This window comes from Alosa alosa, chromosome 6 (assembly GCF_017589495.1).
Source record: "Alosa alosa isolate M-15738 ecotype Scorff River chromosome 6, AALO_Geno_1.1, whole genome shotgun sequence".
In the NCBI taxonomy this organism is placed as follows: domain Eukaryota; kingdom Metazoa; phylum Chordata; class Actinopteri; order Clupeiformes; family Clupeidae; genus Alosa; species Alosa alosa.
This window is the reverse complement of record NC_063194.1, coordinates 12,103,678-12,118,961: the sequence shown is the minus strand read 5'-3', so window position 1 is coordinate 12,118,961 and position 15,284 is coordinate 12,103,678. Positions and strand designations below refer to the sequence as shown.

At 40.3% G+C, this 15,284-nt stretch overlaps 1 protein-coding gene across 2 annotated transcripts; it reads right to left on the bottom strand.

Moving 5' to 3' along the window:
- On the bottom strand, positions 1 to 7,308 carry rdm1 (RAD52 motif containing 1). Of its 2 annotated transcripts, none has more exons than XM_048245743.1 (7): positions 7,043 to 7,308; positions 6,720 to 6,899; positions 6,156 to 6,281; positions 5,788 to 5,968; positions 5,410 to 5,508; positions 1,209 to 1,288; positions 1 to 440 (listed from the first exon to the last, which is right to left on the bottom strand). In XM_048245743.1, the coding sequence occupies exons 1-7, from the start codon at positions 7,145 to 7,147 to the stop codon at positions 351 to 353; spliced, it is 861 nt and encodes a 286-aa protein (XP_048101700.1). In that variant the 5' UTR covers positions 7,148 to 7,308; the 3' UTR covers positions 1 to 350. The 2 variants fall into 2 exon arrangements, with proteins under 2 accessions (XP_048101700.1, XP_048101701.1); XM_048245744.1 differs by having other exon boundaries at positions 6,804 to 6,899.
- Between the last annotated feature and the right edge of the window lie 7,976 nt (positions 7,309 to 15,284).

Genomic DNA, 15,284 nt, shown 5'->3' with positions numbered 1-15,284 from the left:
TTTGATTTTTGTTTTTAATAAACAATAAACATTTACATCAACAATATTTCAACAAATACTCAAGGTGGTCATATTTTCAGTAATTGAATTAATTTTTTAATTATTATTATTATTCTTGACATTGTGATAACACACGTCAGAAAACAAATGTAAGTAGATTACTGTACACTCTAACGATGACAAATAAATAAATAAACAAACAATTAATTGCCAATACATGCAATATTACCGATCATTCACTGAATGAGCTTGGAAAACACTCGCCTCGCTCTCTCTCTGGTCCTTCAGCTAAGGCTTTAGGTAGGGATCCACGGTTGATCGTGAGGCTCCACGTCTTCAACATTCCTGTGCTAATCAGCCACATGCAAACTGAAGTCCCAAGAGATGTCCTCCTCATCCCCTCCAGCTTTCTCATACTCACTCCATGGTATATCATTCACCTGCCAGAGAAAAAAAAAACACATTAGGTCTCCCATAAAGGGAAAAATAAAAACAGAAAACTTAGAGCAAACATTACCACAGGTCATAGCTCATTTTCTAGGTGATGACTGATACTGTACATAGATTTGAGTGAAGCAACATGAAAGATGACATTAAAAGACATGTTCAATGATACAGCTAACGGTTACACTTTACTTGACAGTATCGACATAAGAGTGACATGACACTGTCATGAACGTGTCATAAACAAGTCATAAAAGTTTAGGACATGACGCTTCTGTCATTCGGTTTTTGTCAAACAAGTTAGAATTAGGGTTAGGGTTAATGGGTCATGACAGTGTCATGTCACTCTTATATCAATACTGTCAAGTAAAGTGTTACCCAGCTAACTTTACACCAGGAAACTAACATGAGGAAAGGACAATCACTACATGACAACCACCATAACAGAACAAACACTGCAATCTCCTGTCTAAAAGGGTTCTATAGTGGGTTTAATACAACATTTTTGTAAATGGACCAAGTAAAACCTATGGTAGGTCAACTTGGTGCTCAAAACCACCTCCATATAGCAACAACTGCATTAGTAAGCTTTCATAAATCCATTTTTACTCAGTTTAATCATAGGGGAATTGTTTGCATCAAGAGTCCCAAAAACTGAATTTATTTTTAACCACGCTGTTGTGGGAATAAACTATTTAAAAAAAGAAAAGGTTGTCACCTTTCCAGTACCATCTGTGCCACAGCTTAAAAGAGGTGCTTCATACCTTTATGATTCCTTCCACTTCATCATTAGGGAGAATTTCATCTGGATCAATTTTACACTCAACCGCCACTTTCCCATTGCCTTCAGACACATAAGAACAAAATGCCATAGTGCTTTACAGATACTCAGTCCTTATCAATGCAAGTCTGAAGTCTCTGAAATAAATTACTATAAGCATTCATTCCTGAAAGACAAAAAAGTCCTCACCTGGGGCCTAATGTACAAAGACTTGCGTAGAATTCCTACTAAAACATTTCATACACGAAAATCTGGAAAGCAGTACGCGCACCAAAAAAAATCAGATGTATGAAACTGTGCGTACGCAGCAATCTGCGCAACTTTTCTTTGTACATCCCAATTAACACGAAATTAAGCGCACATCCACGAACATTACACTCCACCCTCCCTCAATCACACTCATTTAAATATGCTAACTAGACAATGTAATAAAGTAATGTAATAATTGAAATCATCAAATGAAAAAAAAAAACTTTATTTCCAGCGAATGCGAGGTAGAAGTGCTCTTATCCAAATCTTATCCACGTCTTTATCATTTGTAATTTAAAACAAAAAAACAGTAGTGACAGAGCGTGGCAGTGGCTACTAGGGTCAGAGACCGTGGCAGATTCATTGGTCAATAGGGTGCATCATCCGCCTCACTTTTTGAAAAACATTTGAAAATCAATCTGTCCCTAGAATAATTTGTTCCATTAACCAAATAAAACTTCCATGAGAAATTTTATTGAATTCTATTGATGTTTAGGTGGCTCACCGAGCCTCAGAAGTTTCCAACTAAAGACGTCCATAAAGCTAGGCTGAAAATATCATTTTTTCTTAAATAACGCCAAAAATAATGGGTTTAGCCCTATAATGTCAATGGAAGTTGAATATAAATATGGACTTCCTACATCATTTGGTGTGGGTTGTGTGTCTATCTTTATTACTTCCTGAGATATGGCAGTAGTGTACATTTTGGGGGAAGCAGCCAGACCAACGGATTCCTTGTCTTCGCTGAATTACTGAAGCTAAGCAGGTGTGGGCCTGGTTAGTACTTGGATGGGAGACCTCCTTGGTAAAACTAGGTTGCTGCTGGAAGTGGTGTTGGTGGGTGGTCAGTAGGTGGCACTCTTCCCGCTGGCCAAAAAGATCAATCCTAATGCCCCAGTGCAGTGCCGGGACACTGTACTGTAGGAGATGCCGTCCTTCGGATGAGACGTTTAACTGAGGTCCTGACTCACTGTGGTCATTAAAGATCCCATGGCACTTATCGCAAAGAGTAGGGGATTCCCTGATGTCCTGGCTAAATTTCCAACCTGGCTCATTCAATCTGGCCCCCTAATCATCCCCCAGTGTGATTGGCTCATTCACTCTCCACCTCATCCCCCAGTGTGATTGGCTCCCTCACTCTCCACCTCAATCTAGTGTGTGGTGAGTGTTCTGGCGCACAATGGCTGCCGTGCATCACCCAGGTGGGTGCTAGTGAGGTCCCCCTTTCCATGTGAAGCACTTTGAGTGTTGAGAAAAGCGCTAAATAAATGTAACATGTTTTTGTTGCTGGAAGATGCAATAAAAATTGCCTTTGCCAGGCATTTTCAATAAACAACACGGAAGTAAACTATCAATAAAAGCTTGCTGTCATGGGTTTTCCCAGTACCAAATTTGAAGGCTGGAAAACAATATATGTGGCCCACCAAGTCGATGTAAAATACGTATCATATTTGAAACTTGCCGTTTATACTATAATCCGATCAGTCATTATCACTTCACATTCACACGATATTTGCTGATTCCCACTTTGTTCTGTTTTCTGATGAACCATCCGAAAGATACCACATAAAGCACCTGAGAACTTGAGGACAGTTTGGAAGACGGAATCCAGTGATAATCGAGTCATCCTGAACAAGGCCACTGCCCAAACCAAATATCCAAGATGATTGTCTTGTAGACAGAGTACATTTTGATGACTGTGGATTGCCATTAGGCTACTAATACACTCCACTAAAAGCCATGTTGCAAGAAATTTCATGTAATCCTGTGTGATACAACTACTACTCTACACTAAACAAAACATTCCCACTCATGTAGCCTATATCTGATTTGGAATTATGAGCTTTTTATAACACCATAGCAGTTATAATAAAAGATTAATGATAAGTGTTACAATACACATTAAGGTGTTTTTCATCAAATAACATATTATTCAAAACAGAAAAAAAAAAACGTTTTTCTGAGAAAAATCACCAAAATATGTATGACAACATAAAGAAACCCAATGTTAAGCATAGGGACAGGTTAATTTGCATATGTAAAGGCGGATGCACCCTATTGGTCAGTCTGCAAGTAGGTGACAGGGTTCGCATAACGGGGTTTGGTGGGCATTTGGACCATTACAAAATAACTGGATTAATTAAAAAGTCATTAACAAGAATTAAACAAGAATTAACAAAGTTGATCCACGCCACCTTGCCACATTATGATTTCTGGATCATATTCCTATAATTTGCACACAGGTGTGACAACAATAATGCAAATGCTTACTCGAGGAAAATCAAAATAGCCTATGCAGTCAATCACACTAAGGGAAATAGCTTCAATTCGCGCTTATTAGTCAGGCTATATCTATTCACTTGGATGATCCTGTCCCATATGTATTTAATGAAAACTATCGGCGATATGAAGTGAAAACACCCAGCAAATGTTCAAGGCATGGGCAAATGTGTGAATCAAACCCCATTCATCACAGGTTTCGAGGAAAGCTCTTAAAAATCTGAAATATTAATAGATGTCATTATAAATGTAGGCTGTTGCATAGCTTAGTAGTATTTGCGCATGTTGCATGCCCATTTATACATAGGCCTACTTTGAAATGTTATCCCACATTTCACAATATGCTGTGCAAATAAAGGCCTAGACTTGTGATCAACTAGGCCTAATAATGTTGCGCTGCGTTGCCTTTAAGTGTCGCCAACTGAAGATACACATTGGAAATGTTCGTACGCCACACATACTGTATAGTTGCTGTGGAGAAACCCGGGAGGAACGCACATTCTCACGTTCATTTACTTTTGATACATCCGACCGTGAGTGTGAAAGATGGTGCACGCAAGATTTTTGTGTGTACGCAAGCTTTTTACATGAGGCCCCTGATCGTCAACTGCCTTTTAGTTCATATATAAGTGTAGGATGAGCCATTAACAAAATAACTTGATGAATAAGATTATACTTCTAACCCATAATAGCATGTTATTTTCAACATAACATGATGACAGAGTAAAATTCACTAAGGCTGATACAGTGTCAATTCCAGACTACCTCTGACCAAGGACACACTCTTGAAATATCTATAATTATGATAATAGATATGAGATAGATATGAGAACAGGAACGCACACACAGATCTTGTCAAGCTGCTGATTAACAGACACATGAAACATCATGCATAACATATATCACCACCATCAGCCCTCGGAATGACATACAGTGCAAACTTTCAGCAATCTGAATTCCACTAAGTAAGGGATAATGGACGACACGGTGGTCTGTTCACAGAAGTTAATGCACGGTTGAGGTTGTAAAACGGCCCCGACGCGAAGCGGAGGCTCATAAGTGCATTAACTTCTGTGAACAGACCACCGTGGAGTCCATTATCCCGCTTATTCTACTGTTGCCACTTGCGTTGTGTTCATTTCCTGTTACAATTTAAACGTTTTAATCGCTAAAACTATCTTGTTTGTAGAACTAATTTCTTCTGACACATATCAACTAATTTCTCAACTCGCAGGACAAACTGCCGTTACTAGTTCTAAATGGATGGTTGCTACGGCCAAAGGCCAGTTGTTAGTTCTATCTCTCCCGTTGTCAAGCGGGCGTATACCAAGATTCTGATGAACTTTAGCTTTGAAACATCACTATTTTACTTAGCCTGCTGTCATCCATCTAGCTAAAAGCCACCTCCGTCATATGCTACAATGTTGCAATGTTCTGAACGTCTGCATTTTACAGCTCGGATGCAACGTGACAGTTCATTTAAACTTCACAACGAGTTCGGCGAATTAATATACAAGTGTGATACGGCCAAAAAAATGGATCTACTTCATAGGTGTGCAGATAACATACGGTTAATGGTCGTTCTAAATTACGTAGAACAATGGGAAATTCAACCAAGCAGTGGAATAAGCACTGATAAGACAAAAATGACTCACCCAGAACAACCAGAAGGACTTTCTCAAAAGCATTGACCACTGCTTTGTCTCTAGCCCACTTCTGGAGTTTCCCCCTCTTCCAAAGCACCTCTTCAAGACCTGAACAAGATGGCAGTTAAGCCGCAGCAGTGAGAATCTTGCACCACAGTATTCAAAAGCTATGAATGACAATTTGACAATGAGATAACTTTAGAGACACCTAAAAATAAGTCAGGGTTTTTCTACTGCTCCCATTGATTCTATGCAACAACATGGCTTGTCGTTTTTGTTGTTGTTTTTGTTTTCCACACAGGAAACACGAGCGTTTATAGAAATGCAAATAGCATGAAAGTCATGGGGTGGTCCCAGGGTCGGAGGTCCATGTATCCAAACACTCACGCTCATCTCCATCCAGGGGCTCCTCTGTGACGCCGATGCCCCGGCAGCTTGTGCCGTGCTGGGGGAAGGTCACCTCCACCATGCAGCCGTATTTCAGGAACGACTCCTGGCTACCACTGCCACCCTCCGGCAAGCCATCAATGCCAGTACCAGGTCTGCTACAACTGGAGAAGTCCTTCATCTTAACCAAAAAAAAAACAAGCCTCAGTCATAAGGAGAGCACGATAGACAGAAAAACAGGGGGAACAACTGATGTTCAGTTACAGAGGTCAGGAATCAGCCTTTGAAGTTCAGGAAGTGAAACTCCAGCACAATGTACTGAAATGGTCCATCTGGCCACAAAACTAAGGACGAAACTGGCTCCTTACTGTAAGAATATGTGTGGACCACCCATTGAACCCCAGGTAGTGATTGGCTAGTTCCTGGCATCTGGCATGGCTAAGAGGTTTGGCATTGAGTTGGAAAGCTGAATTCACCCTGGTGCTCAGTCGAACCTAAAACACAGAAGCATTGAAAAAAGACAAACAATCAACATTCAGATGTTAAATCAATAAAATATCTCAGAGGAAGTATAAAATAAAATCTATTCATGTATGCATTTATATGTAGTTAAAAGCAAACTGATGTAAAAGGGGAATTTATTAATTATAAAGGGGAATTTTGAATTTCCCCTTGAGGATCAATAAAGTATCTATCTATCATCTATCTATCTAAGCCTGACTTCTGTCCAACTACATATAACAGTACAATTCAAACTAAGACATATCTCCCCCAATTTCTGCAACATTTCTTATTCTAGTGTTAGGCTACTGTTGCAGTAACGGACACAAACCATAGGTGATCAGTGTGTAAGCATTTTAATCAAGGCTTAAATCGTAGAGTTTGTCCACTGAGTAACCTAGGTAAATAATAATGGGACCAGACAAATTTACTGTCACAGGTGAGCGCTGGAAGAGGCACGTCTTGTCTGTGGAACTCTGCGCTTTGGACGCTTGCGCTGCAGAGTAGAACTTCACCATTGCATAGAATCCTGGCTTGGCCAATGCGGCGTTAGGACACACCTTCACGAGGTAAAGAGCTCCGAAGGCGGAGAAGACATTCCAAATAGCTTCCTGTGCGATTAAAAACAGAGAGCTGTCAGCTATTCTCTCTTCTTCAGAAATGTGGGCTACAGTTTATGAATGCGACAACAAACATGAGAAAATACTGCAGTTCTTCGTCTTATGTCAATAGCCTACATGGGACACAGACTTACATAAACATAGGCTTCAGAATTATCCGGGAGGATGTCCCATACGAAGAGTGTTTTGTTGTTCTCTGATGGTACTCGAAATTCGATAATATCGGCCACTATTTCCATACTTGAACGTAGGTCTATATTTCCTAGTTGTAGCCTAACCCAAACTAGCCTACCCGACAGCTGTAAAGCCTTTAAACCAGTGTACAACAGAACTATCCATGTTTGTTTTGAGAGCGTTTCAGGGTAGCCTACTTCCGCAGCTCTTTGCGTGAGCGTGAACTTCCCGCGCCACACTACGGTCGCGTTCGTACGGGGTCCCGTAAGGATCAACTAGTTTTTTTTTTTTTTTTTTTTTTTTTTTTCCCGGAGTTGGGCCTATTTCTTGATACTGATACCAAAGATTGTTAAGGCTCCGCCTTAACAATCTTTGCTGATACTATTATATTGTATATTCTCTCACCTTTTGCATTCCCTCGCAATTTATTTAGTCACTGATTGTTTGTTCATATTGCTGACACTTGATTAAGCAGTGCACTTGTAGAACTCTTCCTTAAAAGAATAATGTCAAAAGTCTGAAAGTCATGGGTTTACATCTAGATTTTTCTGAATAGTGCTTTTTTGATTATTCATTATTCACTGCTGTGCAGTGGCGATTCTAGACATTTTTAACAAGGGTGGCACTAGTGAGGCACTGATTAATTTAAGGGTGGCATGAGGCAAAACATGCAGATAAACAGAAACAGGCTCAAGATGTGAAATTAGCACAAATACATTAGGGAAACCAGACACAAACACCATACACATAAATTGAAAGAAAAAAAAAACACAAATACCTTACTCACATAGAATTTCTTTGTATTTGAATAAAATAATACAAACATAGGCCTATTAAAGTTAATTAGCCTATCTAAGTTGTCTGTTCCTGGGCTATGCTGTGCTAAAACAAATTCCATCATGGGGACATTAAAATATAATCCATTTTATTCTATTCTATTAAATGAAGATATACAAATATACTCATCCAAGACCATTTCCCCCACAATAATTTATATCTATGCGCGATAATTTGACCTGCTTTTTGTCTATTTGTTCATTTTCTTTAAAGTTCTCAAGAAACTTGAGGGTGGTATGAAGGAGTGTATTATGTATGTGAACAATTTCATCTTCCTAAATCTCAATATTATGATCACAACAAGTGTGGGCAAATTATTAATTAAATTTTTACGTGGGGTAACTTGTTGCTGGGCAACCACATAACCGGTTCCATGTAGGGTTGCCACCTGTCCAGGATTTTCCTGATTGTCCAGGATTTTCATGGTCTGTCCAGGAAAATAAAAAATAAAAATCCTGGACAATGAATGTCCCGGATTTTTGTACACGATGCGCAAAATGTATATTTCAGTTTAATTGAAGCGTGCCTACGTCCATAAACGCATACACAGCCTTATTGGGTCTACAAAAGTGACGTAGCATAACATGGGTGGTGGTGGTGGGGGCACGCAACGTGGAGGTTCATTAGAAATGGTAAGGTGGAGACGGAGAGTGTGTGGGACAAGGAGAGACAGAGAAAGGAAAGTTTATTCCACATAAGCAAAAAAGCAGAACCTAATTATGTATTCCCCTTTTTTTTCTCAATACTGCCCCAGGTGTCCACAACTAAAAACTGTTGAAAATATAACAAAATACTAAAGGTCTGCTATTAAATAAAGCAATTAACTAAACAAATAACTAGAAATTGTCATTCTTACTAATTTTAGCTATACAATTGTCGCTTAGAATGACGGTTTTTATCTTGGGTTAGATGTGCGAAAGGCGCCGTTGCTTACAAACAAAAAGGTCGATTGGATGGTCAAAAATGTCCAGGATTTTTGTCAGACACAGGTGGCAACCCTATAGTTCCATGTCTTCCAAGTGAATGATTAATGATCAGTTTGAGGTTGGTAAGGAGTGTATTGTGTATGTGAGCACACATTTGCATATAGGGCACTTTGCATATAGGGCAACCACATAACCGGTTCCACGCGTTCGAATTGGGTGACTAAAGTTCAAGAAACTTGAGGTGTATGAGGGAGTGTATTGTGTGTGTGAGCAACTTACATGTTACTTATGCCTGTCAGCACCAGTGCTGCATTCATTGTTTTGCACTTTTATAATCACATCACCAAATGTATTTGGCAGTATTTTTAAACTACACACCTATAAAGTATTTTGATACAAAATATGATGCCATTTTTTTCCAACTAAATAAAATACAAATTTGTATTTTAAATACATGTATCAGACATGTATATCCTTGGCTGTTGGCTGCAGCAACTCAAGCTAGGTAGTACTGATTATTTTGTGTTTGTTTTGTGTCTATGAGTTTTGATTCAATTCAGCTTTGCTCTGTTGCGCACCCAAAATTTCTACCAGCCCACCCAAGTAGTAGGCCTACTATGTTAGAACCAGCCCTGCCCTGCATGGAGACATATTTTACGATAATAATGGAGAAAATGTTTGGCAAAACTTTTTGTTAACATAATCTTCCTCCCTCAGTCATCTACTATTTGTACGATATTTAGGCTACCTCTAAAGGCCTATAAAAAGTTGCGAATTAAGGAGTATTTCTTGATCGGGGAAACCTTTCGGTTCGCGGTTCTATAATTCAATTGTGGCGCAAATTAACAGACAGAAGTGGGGCTTAATTTAAATTCATGGCTCCGTAGACCAGCTATCTATTTGTCGAGGAAGCTCATAATTTGAGAAACGCTGCAGATCAGACAGAAGCTCACAGAAAGCTCTGGGACGGAACGCAGGCATATATTTTGTTGTCACGCGCTACTATGGAAAATTAACTTTATAAAGACCGGCTCGGCCAAAAAAAGAAAAAAGTATGCCAGATGGCCAGTCCAGCCCTGCGTTCAGGAATTATTTCAGCAAAAGTGGAAGGTGCGCAATATTTCATTTATCCCTCCTGATCGGGACGAATAAAACAGACATGGGGGACGAAAGAAACATGTACACAACTGTATACAGTTTAGCCTAAGATATGTAAACTTCCCATAATTTCAATATTTTACAACAAATGCTTGACTGGTTGAATGGTCATACATTTTATCAGAATATCGCTACCTGTAGCCTAGATGCGACGAGTGTTTAGTGAGTAGGCCTAAGCTTGATGAACCATAAATTAAAAGTTTTCTTACCCCTTAAGGCGCCAGAGGTTTTTTTTCGAAACGTTCAATTTTGACATCTTCATTTCAAAAGGCTATATCTTAAAAGTGATAAGAGATAGAGACTTTCTGTAAATTAGAGAAATATTAAGGATGACCCAAAGTTTATGTAGGGATTAAATGTTTATATCTAATTTGCATATTATGATGTCATATGGTGGCGGCCATCTTGGATTATAGAATTTTCATGAAAAGTCGCATGTTTGAATGATAAAATGCACCACTTCTTTCCCCCCAAAATGTCCCTCACCTTCTGTGTGCTATATTGCACAATACTGAATGCTCAGGTAAATACTAAGTAGTAAACAAACTATGTAAATCATTACTAATAAATGGCAGAAACAAACCAAATGCATGTAGCGGTAGGCGCCTTTTGCTGTAGAGATTTTCCATTTACTACATACAGTAGGCACTCTGATTCCATGTATGGGGCACATATATATTATTCAGATGACACACAAACACAAGTAGACAAGACCTGTTTAGTTCAAAAGCTCACTTGCCACGGCAAGGCACAGATCAGGAGTGAGATGACGAGACAAGACAAGAGACAATGTTAGTATTTGTTTTCTTTTTGTTGTTGTTTTTTTCTTAGCTGACAAAGACACACACATCACAAGGACATGAACACACAATAAAGAACACATATATGTATGTCCTAAATGGTCAGGGAAATAGATAATCATCAGTGTAAATTTACATTACTAATAAATGGCTGAGAATTTTTTTTTTTTTTTGTAGCAGGCCTTTTGCTGTAGAGATAATGACTATCCATATCCATATCCTATCCATACAGGGCCGGCATTCCCATCATTTTGTGATAGACTATGCATGGCCTAATGGCTCTCCTGCCCCGTGTCACCACCTCTGCTCCTGTTGCGAGCAGCAGCATGGCCAGATCTGCCTCATTCGCGAAAGTGAGAGAATTTGCGCCTTTCGGACTAGGCCTACTGTCATTCTCATTGCGACTCCCCACACTGCCTCTACGTTCCCCCCTAACTGTCCTATGCACTTCGACCTCGTCTAACATACCCAGTGGCATTAGACAAAGGCTCCACCACATTACTGTCGCCGCGATTGCGGAGAGGCACACGTTCAAAAGACAGAAGCTAGCTATGGACATTAGGCTACCTCCAGCCTCGTTAAGCCACCACTAACACCCTGCTAACTTCCGATGAACACCAACCCGGTGAAACATTATTCCCACCAGTGACATTGGGCAAACGATTTAACGCTTTGTGCTTGGTGTAAAGCTAAACTATGGAGTAAACTCTCACTTTGTCCAGCTGCATCATTGCAAGGCAGGGACGCATCTGAAGCCTCACTAAACGAATCACTGTCATTTTCTGAAGGCAGATATTCCCCTTCAGAATCAGGGTCCGCGAATAGAAGACCCAACACTTCATTTCGGGTAAACTTTTTTGATGCCATTAGACGATAATCTAATGCAAATACTCGCTGACGTTGACAATATCGCTCTGACAAAGTGGCTCACACGCACACTAGCTCCGGTATTTCACGCACTGATTCAGTGCGCTGTAGCTAGAAAGTTGTGTTTAAAGCCTGCCCTTTTTTCGACTCGGGGATGATGTATGACATGTCTGCCATCTAGTGGAATGGAGGTCGAACGAAATATGACACCCTATTTGACTAAATCGGCCGTTTTATTCAGTACCGCATCTTGTCGACTAAAGTCGACCGTGGCGCCTAGAGGGTTAACATTACATTAGGACATTATTGCCATTAAACACTTTTACAAAAGTATAGGCCTAGCCTACAGTTAACACTTAATGACCTATCAAATGTCGGCGACTTAAGTGTGTGATTAGATAAATAGGCACTGGCAGATGCAATAGTTATAGGAGCAGTATGCATCTAGGAGCAGTATGTTAAAAATAGATATCTTTGCGTGTTAGCACAAGCAGTAGCCTGTAGGCCAATAAAGGCAATCGTGTTTGACACTTACATTTCTGACGTCTGATACTTCAAACTGCTGCAAGTGCATCATAAGGTCCTGCCTTAGACCATGTTAATGGCCAATCGTAGACTAATATTTGGGGGTGGCACCTGGGGTGGCCAATCGAATCTCAAGGGTGGCCTGTGCCACCCGGAGCCACCCCTCTGGCTCCGCCCCTGCTGCTGTGCCTTTCTTCCCAAAGAATAACACGAAGTGTCAATTGACACCAAGATATCTGTACCCCCTCCACCTGAGAGCCATTCAATTTATGGGGATAGATAGATAGATAGATAGATAGATAGATATACTTTATTGATCCCTAGGGGAAATTCAAGGTCACAGCATACAGACAACACACACACACATTCAATAACAGCAGAACAAGTAATTCAAAGTATATAATATAAAAAACACAACTAAGCAATAAGGACTGTAGAAGATAAAGAATATACTAAATATACAAAATACAAATACTAAATAAAAGTTAATCAAAACCAATTCTAAAAATATAGCCGCAAGCGGATATGGCGGGCCCGAGCACCTGCGGGCGCAACCCGTGACATTTCAGAATCTAACAAAGCACCGACGTGGTGCATGTGTAAAATTTACATATTTGATGTGTGATGTATTTGTTTTTCCATGTTTTTTTTGGCACATTTACTTGCTTGGCCAGGTGGGGGCACAATGCAAGGCAGGCTCATTGTGTGTCATCATAATCATAATTTTAACCTGAGAAATTTCAGATTATTCATTTTAAGCAAAGAACATTTCTGATACACTTTTTGGCCAGATGGTGGCGCTATATTAGGCATGTGAATTACACATGTGAATATAATCACAATAATGATATCCAATATTTTATAAAGTTTCAGATCAATCACTTAAGGCATTGTCCATTTCTGGCACATTTCCTACTTGGCCAGGTGGTGGCGCTATGCCAGGCAGGCCCATTGGGTGTCTGGATATCAACATAATTATAATATCTATTAACCTGAGAAGTTTCAGACCATTCATTCAATGCACTGTGATTTATGACATTTCCTCTTTATGTGGTGAGATATTAAAATCATATCAAATATATAACATATCAAAAATCCCTTCACAATTTAACATCAGCGACATCTTGGCATAATGTTTGCCAAATTTCACATGAATCTGACAAACCATCTAGGAGCAGTATGTTAAAATTGATCATGTGACATCAGTGTAATTGTCATTCTTTCTGTTGCCAGTTGGTGGCGCTATGCCAAACATGTATTATGGGCATGTGAATATCATTATTAACATGGTCTTCAATGACCTGTGAAATATAAAACATTTCAAGCCATGCATGGTGAATTATGACACATTTATTGTTTATGTGGAAGGGTATTAAAATTAATAATTTCGCCATTTCGTCAAATTACAACATATAAAAAAAAAAGCTTCACAATTTATAATCAGGAACATCTCGGCGTCATGTATACAAACTTTGACATCAAATCGCGCACAAGGCAGCATGGGAACACCCAGGCTACCGATGGGAAGCACCTCTTTTGGCATCACAATTCATCACATTTTAGTCCGCACAAAATCCCAAATACCTCACTTCCTGTTGGGCGTGGCTAATGCATTGTACATACGAAAGTTGTTCATCTTGGGGAGATACACACACCTACCAAATTTGGTGTGTCTAGCTGAAAGTATGTGCCAACCACTGGATCAATCACCTAAGGGGGCACTACTGAGTCCCTGGGCCACGCCCGGGGCCAAGCCTTTATGCCTGTGTAGCCATTGTGATACCAGATGTGTGTGCCAAATTCCAAGACTTTTCATCCATGCTAACCACCTCAAAAATAGCAAAAAGGTGAACAAATAATAATAATAATAATAATAATAATAATAATAATAATCCTTTCAAAAACAATAGGGCTTCGCACCTCTCGGTGCGCGAGGCCGGGACGCTCGGGCCCTAAAAACAGTATCCACATAGTGGGTGAATAATCAATCAGGTGCGCTTGCAATGACTGAAGCAGGGACTAAGCCTGTGGTTCTCAGTGCATAAGGTAAGGTAAGGTGCTCTGTGTGAATGAGTGTCATGGTGATGGTGCAAATGAGTAAGTCAAACAGTGCAACAGTGCAAGAATAAAGTCGTCTATATATCTATATATAAATAACTATATTAAGAAAGGTATGTGGCACGGAGGGAGGGACTGTGCATATGTGCTAATACAGCCCGCAAACAGTGAGGCAGAAGACAAATGTAAAGTGACTAGTGACTAGAGATTTCAAGACATTGGAGGTGGTGAAGAGGCAGACAGACTACGCGGAGAAGTCTATTTCTCCTCTTCCCTTAAGTGATGAATTAAACAGTTCAATGGCCATGGGGATGAATGACTTCTTCAGTCTGTCTGTTGTGCAAGGCAGTGAGCGAAGTCTCCAGCTGATCAGGCTCTTCTGCTTAACAATAGTGCTGTGGAGTGGATGACACTCATTGTCCAAGATGTTGATCAGTTTGTTCATGGTCCTTTTGTCAGATATTGAAGTGATGCACTCCAGTTCAGCTCCCACTACAGAGCCAGCTTTCCTTATCAGCCTGTCAAGTCGCCCCGCATTCTTCTTCTTTGTGCTTCCTCCCCAACATACCACTGCATAGAAGAGGACGCTGGCAACAACAGACTGGTAGAACATCCTGAGGAGCTTGCTGCACACATTGAAGGAGCGCAGCCTCCTCAGGAAGTACAGCCTGCTCTGCCCTTTCTTGTAGAGTGCGTCAGTGTTGGCTGACCAGTCCAGTTTATTGTCCAGGTGGAGACCCAGGTACTTGTAGGTGCTTACTACCTCGACATTAACCCCATCAATGGAGACTGGTGGCAGAGTGGGCTTAAATCTGCGGAAATCCACCACCATCTCCTTGGTCTTTGAAGTGTTGAGTTGGAGATGATTGAGTTTGCACCATTGCACAAAGTCCTCCACTAGGCTCCTATACTCCTCCTCCTGCCCGTTCCTGATACACCCCACAATTGCAGTGTCGTCAGAAAACTTCTGCATGTGGCATGACTCAGTGTTGTAGCGGAAGTCAGATGTGTACGAGGTGAACAGGACTGGA

Bases quoted from the DNA above. Each gene is read 5' to 3' on its own strand.
- rdm1 (XM_048245743.1), bottom strand. From the start codon at position 7,147: ATGGAAATAGTGGCCGATATTATCGAATTTCGAGTACCATCAGAGAAC. The intron at 1,289-5,409 runs GTGAGTCATTTT...ATGTGTCTGAAG, and splicing joins AGTCCTTCTGGTTGTTCTGG to GCAATGGGAAAGTGGCGGTT. The intron at 441-1,208 runs GTATGAAGCACC...TTTCTCTGGCAG, and splicing joins AAGTGGAAGGAATCATAAAG to GTGAATGATATACCATGGAG.